The sequence below is a fragment of the Cyrtonyx montezumae genome, unplaced genomic scaffold, assembly GCF_038088225.1.
Source record: "Cyrtonyx montezumae isolate F1298 unplaced genomic scaffold, pur_monq_1.0 scaffold_26, whole genome shotgun sequence".
NCBI lineage: Eukaryota > Metazoa > Chordata > Aves > Galliformes > Odontophoridae > Cyrtonyx > Cyrtonyx montezumae.
The window spans coordinates 2277339-2282657 of NW_027072003.1; the positions used below are offsets into that span (position 1 = coordinate 2277339).

The following is a 5319-nucleotide window of genomic DNA, read 5'->3' on the forward strand; positions in this document are numbered from 1 at the left end:
TGCACAGTTGCATTCTGGAGAACTTAAGGTGGCGCCTTATAGTATCACATTTTAGAAGCTTGTTTTGAATGGTGCATTTAACGCAACTGGTAACTGCAAATCTACATTGCCTATGTGAGTAAACATTATAGACAGCTCTACTCTGGTAGACCTTATGGAATTCTGCACTACACTTTCCCTAAGCTTTCTTTGTTACCTTGGCCAAGGTATTTTACTCTGCCTTAGTACTCGGTTGCGTTACGTCTTTCCTTCGAAGTGGATGTGGAAAGCTCACTTCTGCTCACTGCTCAAATTCTGAGGACCATAGGAGGGTGCACTAAGTTCAGTTTGATAGAGAATCTGTATGAACATTCAGATAACTTGAGTTGATGGCTAGATGTTACTTTGTTTTCATTTGATTGGAACCCTTTAGCCAGCGAAGTTGTGTTAGAGCTCAGTGAAAGTCTCTTTCTGGGGTAGACATTTTTTGTAGTGTTCTGAAATATGCCTGCAGTGCAGAATTTCATAAGGCTGAGGCGTGCCATCAGTGTGGTAATTTAAATATATTTAAAACAATGCACAAATTTGCTGCTGCTTAGAACACTGCAGCTTCTAAACCCAGTTTCTTTTACTGATTTAAATTTACAAAGAAAGAAATCGTGCCTGAAGTGAATCCATTTTTTTTCTTTGCAGCCGGCACCCAGTGTACTGTAAAAGAATAAATACTTAGGCTTTCCATAGCTGTATTGAAACTTTCATCAAGGTGAAATAGTTGATGTCTGTGTGCTTCCCTCCCCCTTCCCTCCCCCCCTTCCATCCCCTTCCCCTGTTTTCCCCAGTCACACTTTATCAAGCAAGAAAACTGAATGATTGGTCTAAGTATTACTTTACCAAAAAGATCAGGAGTTCCTTTCTTTGAATAGAGGGCAGTACTGTGGTTTTTTTGTTTTGTTTTCATGTTACCTCTATTCTCAATTTAGGGTTTTCTTCTCTGGGAGATGCATTATCTTTGTAAAACAAACATTGCTTTCTCCAATTTTTTTTCTGTTAATGGCAAAGAATGGAAATAGAATAAAGTTTTACTGATTTTGAACAACCCCTCTCTCGCCCGTGTCTGTCCGCTCGGGCGCCGCCGCCGGACGCGGCGGTCACGTGTCCCGGCACGGCGGAGGCACTTCCGGCGCCGTGCGATGACGGCACCCCGCCGCCGGAAGCCGGAAGCAGTGCGGTGTTCCGCGTTGGCGGCGCGGGGCCGGGGGCGGGCGGGGGGCGATGACGGAGTACAAGCTGGTGGTGGTGGGAGCCGGCGGCGTCGGGAAGAGCGCGTTGACCATCCAGCTCATCCAGAACCACTTCGTGGACGAGTACGACCCCACCATCGAGGTGAGCCCGGGGCCGCCGGGGGAGCTGCGAGGGGACGGCTCGAGAAGGGCTCGGGCCGCAGCTCCCGTGCTGAGAGCGTGACGGGCGGGGCTGAGTTTGGGGTTTTTTCGCTGTGTGAGGGGAGGGAACAGAAAAATTCTTTTGAATTAACCCCTCCTCCTCCAAACGCGGTCAGGCGCGGGGAGCAGCAGCGTCGTGTCTTCCTCACCTGAAATCTGCTCGTGTTTCGTGCAGGATTCGTACAGAAAGCAGGTTGTCATCGATGGAGAGACGTGCCTGTTAGACATCCTGGACACTGCGGGACAGGAGGAGTACAGTGCCATGCGGGATCAGTACATGAGAACTGGGGAAGGATTCCTTTGTGTGTTTGCCATTAACAACAGCAAATCGTTTGCTGATATTAACCTTTACAGGTACGGTCTGAGGGGGACAGACTGGGAAAGGCATCAAGGGCTTTGTCATTGGCTTTAGTGAACACTAGATAGTAGAACAATATGAAATCTGCTTCTTTCAGAAAGGTTTTTCAAGGTATTCTGCATCTGTGTGTTATTAGTCAGTGGGGGGGGGATAGCTCTCTGGGTTAATCAGCTTTTAATCTGACATTGAGTGAGTGGGAATACAGTGAGAGGGCCAAATGCACAAGGGAGGGGCGTACGTGGTCTCCATGATAACACTGCGTGGAGGTACTGGAAGTACAGATATATGCTCTGGTGTCTGATCCACCTTCAATGTATATATAAATTTCTGTAGCACAAGGTTGTTTGGATTCAAGCAGCTTTTATTTGAGGAAAATAATTCATGGGGGTTTTGTTATTGTTATTTTTAAGAGAGCAGATCAAGAGAGTGAAAGATTCAGACGATGTGCCAATGGTGCTGGTTGGGAACAAGTGTGATTTACCCACGAGAACGGTGGACACAAAACAGGCTCAAGAATTAGCAAAAAGCTATGGGATTCCCTTCATAGAGACATCAGCTAAAACGAGACAGGTGAGACATTTCTGTTCTTTGTGCACTGGATGAAGAGCAGTCGAACTCTTCCTCACGTGCTTTTCCATTAGCTGTAGGAGTAAAGGCTTCAAAATCAATTTGCAGCTTTTGGCTTTTGATTTTAATCCACCAAGGGATCTGGTGATCCTGTAAGATTCAGGAATGAAAGTACTTGATGTGAATAATTTGCATTCAGGGCGTGGAAGATGCATTTTACACACTGGTGAGAGAGATTCGGCAGTACCGGATGAAAAAGCTCAACAGCAGTGAAGATGGGAATCAGGGCTGCATGGGATTGTCGTGCATTGTGATGTGATAAGGTGAGCTGTACACTCAGGTTGTCTGTGTGTCTTTTCTTGAGCTGTTTTCCTTGGGAATGTGGACTGTGTGATGAGTCACCAAATAAAATAGTGTGGGTAATGAAACTCAGGAGTGCTCCAGCTCAGTGAGAGCGTTTACATTGGCTGCCAAAAAATGACACTCATCAGAGTAAACACAGAGCAGCCCAGGTGACCTGTACTGTGCACTGATACCCACAGCAAATTAACAAAGAAGCTAATTAGAGATGCCTTTCTGTTCCAGATGCCAGGAATACGTGGTTCAGATGTAGCTGCTGGACAAGTCTTGATGCTACTGTATTGTGTCTCATGCTGATGCCCTGCAGTGTTTTGGTGCCAGCGACCAGAATCTTGGTAGCAGTTAATTAGCACAGGATCCTTTCCTGTGCTCCATCTGAAGAAAACATCTCTGGTATCTACCTCCTTGCTCAGCTCACAGAGCAGTCACATCTCTTGGTGTACTGGGATTCTTTTCTGGCTGTGTTGTCTGGGTTTGTTCAAGAAAACCAGTCACAAGAAAAGTGAATTACAGAGACTAAATGCTGTGAAAAAGATCACACTTTACCTCCAGAGTAAAAGCTAGAAGTGGTGTTTGACCCCTTTGTATTGGATTCAGACTTGTGGTGTTGTCAGAGGAGTGGCAGAAGTAATTTTGCCATTATAAAGGTTTCTGTCGCCAGTCACATTGGTATCTGCTGTCTGTGCACCCACACAGTGTATTTGCAACATCTGCATTGTGCCAGGAGTATCACTTAACTAATTAACTGATTAACTGATCCTTTATTTTTCTGTAATAAAAAGGAGATATCTTCGCTAACTTAAGTGCCTGTTTGCTCAGAAGTTGGAAGCTGTACCCTGTGCCCTGGGGCTGAGGGAGTCCCCAAGGATGAATTTCTTGGGTGCTCGTTGTCTGGAGCAGGCAAGCTTTGTGTGGGTGATCTCTTTTCGTGGCAGGATACTATCATGGGAATGTTTAGCCTAGAAGGTTGGTCAGGCGTTTCTGAGAATCTTGAACTAGGGAGAGAAGCATACTGCATCTGTTCTCAGTCCATCAGCATGGATCCATCCGCCCCTTTGTGTTGGAACTGTGTGTATTCTGTATTGGTTTTCTATAGCATTCGGATCTCTTTCAGGTTGGACCAAATTAGTCAGCTGCTCATTTTAACATAACTGCCAATGTTTATAGACCATTTTTTGTGGACCAGTAGTGAATTGTAAACTGGAGGTTACTTTGGGCATCTGTTCCTCAGCTCTGTCTATAACTTGCAAGTTATTTGGAGTTATTTTCTGGAGAGCCTCCTTCCTTATCACAGGAGGAGCCTGGGAGTTGAGGTTGACTGTGATTGGGTCAATGTTTGTCACAGACGTAGGGCGTCCAGGCTGAGTGGAGGGGGCACTGAGCCCTAACAGAGCACTGAGCTGACTTCTGATTGCAGCATCCTTGCAAAATGAGGGAGTTCAGCGATGTCTACACTGAAGATGTGTGATATACTGACAGCACTTCTGGGTTTGTCCCCCACAGTGGGACTGAAGTGGTGCATGAGCTGTGTGAGTTGTTCCTAGGACACAGCACCATCACCCCATGCAATTGGGACGTGTGGGTGAGCCCAACACGTTCCTGGTTCCTTGGTGTACTGTGGCCTTCTCTTGTTCTTGTGCCAGTGATACTGGGTTCTGCTCTGTGGTGTTGTGTAGCAAAGCTCAATTCCCAGTTAGTCTGGTGAGAGAATAATGAGCCGTCATCCGACAGAGGAGTGTTCGTTCTGCTGGACCAGCACGGGCCATAGGAATCACAGGAGCTGTCATTTCAGTTTGTTGCTGTCAGGTTCCTATATTTTCTAAATTGAAATCAGGAATAAGTAAATACTGAGAATATAAACTGTTGCATTTAATACTCTTTCCTCCTCTAATTACACTCTCAATTTTCTTCTTGGGATGCAGAAGTTCGATCTGCATAACTTCATCTGTGATACTCCAGAGAAGTACTTTAGCAATTCATTTTGTCCTTGGCTGATGTGACTGATAAGGATTTAACACACAATATATTTACACCAACCGTGGTTTTCCTGCATCGTTCTGAGTGGTGGGAAGCATGGTGGGGTAGCACTGGCTGCAAGTTCATCTGCAGGTTACATAGGGCAGAGTCACAGTCACTGTGAGCAGTCTGTGGGTTTTTCTCACTGTGATCCTTTTGCTTTAGTTTGGTGCAGGAAGAGTTCTTTGTGACAGCCTTCCCTGAGGGGTGCTGCAGGAGCTGACTGCTCCCTGGGCTGTGTGAGGTGCTGTTGTCCACCTGATGGAATTAGAGAGAGGAATCACTTCTGGAAGTCGCATCTGGTCGCGTACATTCAGTGTCTGGGGAAGCTATCAGAATGGAGTTTGCTTTTTGTTTGAGTGGTGAGTTCATAGAGGGTCTGTATTCCTTCTGGGTGATTTGAGGAAACATGGAGCTCCTCCTCAGGCAGGCAGGATCAGTGCAGGGCACTGCTGCCTATGGCTGTGGGAAACCTCACAGTTGGTGTGTAAAGACTGAGCGGCCAAATGTGACATTAAAAATGCATTTTGAAGGGAGATTTGTCCTCACAGCACTCTGCTTTGCATGGCATCGTGTACACTGAAAGCATTCCAGCTA

General features: G+C 46.2%; 1 protein-coding gene across 1 annotated transcript; it reads left to right on the top strand.

Moving 5' to 3' along the window:
• Positions 1-1249: 1249 nt before the first annotated feature.
• On the top strand, positions 1250-3504 carry NRAS (NRAS proto-oncogene, GTPase). Its single transcript, XM_065740283.1, has 5 exons — positions 1250-1362; positions 1597-1775; positions 2190-2349; positions 2546-2669; positions 2932-3504. The coding sequence occupies exons 1-4, from the start codon at positions 1252-1254 to the stop codon at positions 2663-2665; spliced, it is 570 nt and encodes a 189-aa protein (XP_065596355.1). The 5' UTR covers positions 1250-1251; the 3' UTR covers positions 2666-2669; positions 2932-3504.
• The last annotated feature ends 1815 nt before the right edge of the window (positions 3505-5319 follow it).

Coding starts and splice junctions, on each gene's coding strand:
- NRAS (XM_065740283.1), top strand. CDS start 1,252: ATGACGGAGTACAAGCTGGTGGTGGTGGGAGCCGGCGGCGTCGGGAAG. Junction 1,776..2,189: donor GCTGATATTAACCTTTACAG/GTACGGTCTGAG, acceptor GTTATTTTTAAG/AGAGCAGATCAAGAGAGTGA. Junction 2,350..2,545: donor CATCAGCTAAAACGAGACAG/GTGAGACATTTC, acceptor ATTTGCATTCAG/GGCGTGGAAGATGCATTTTA.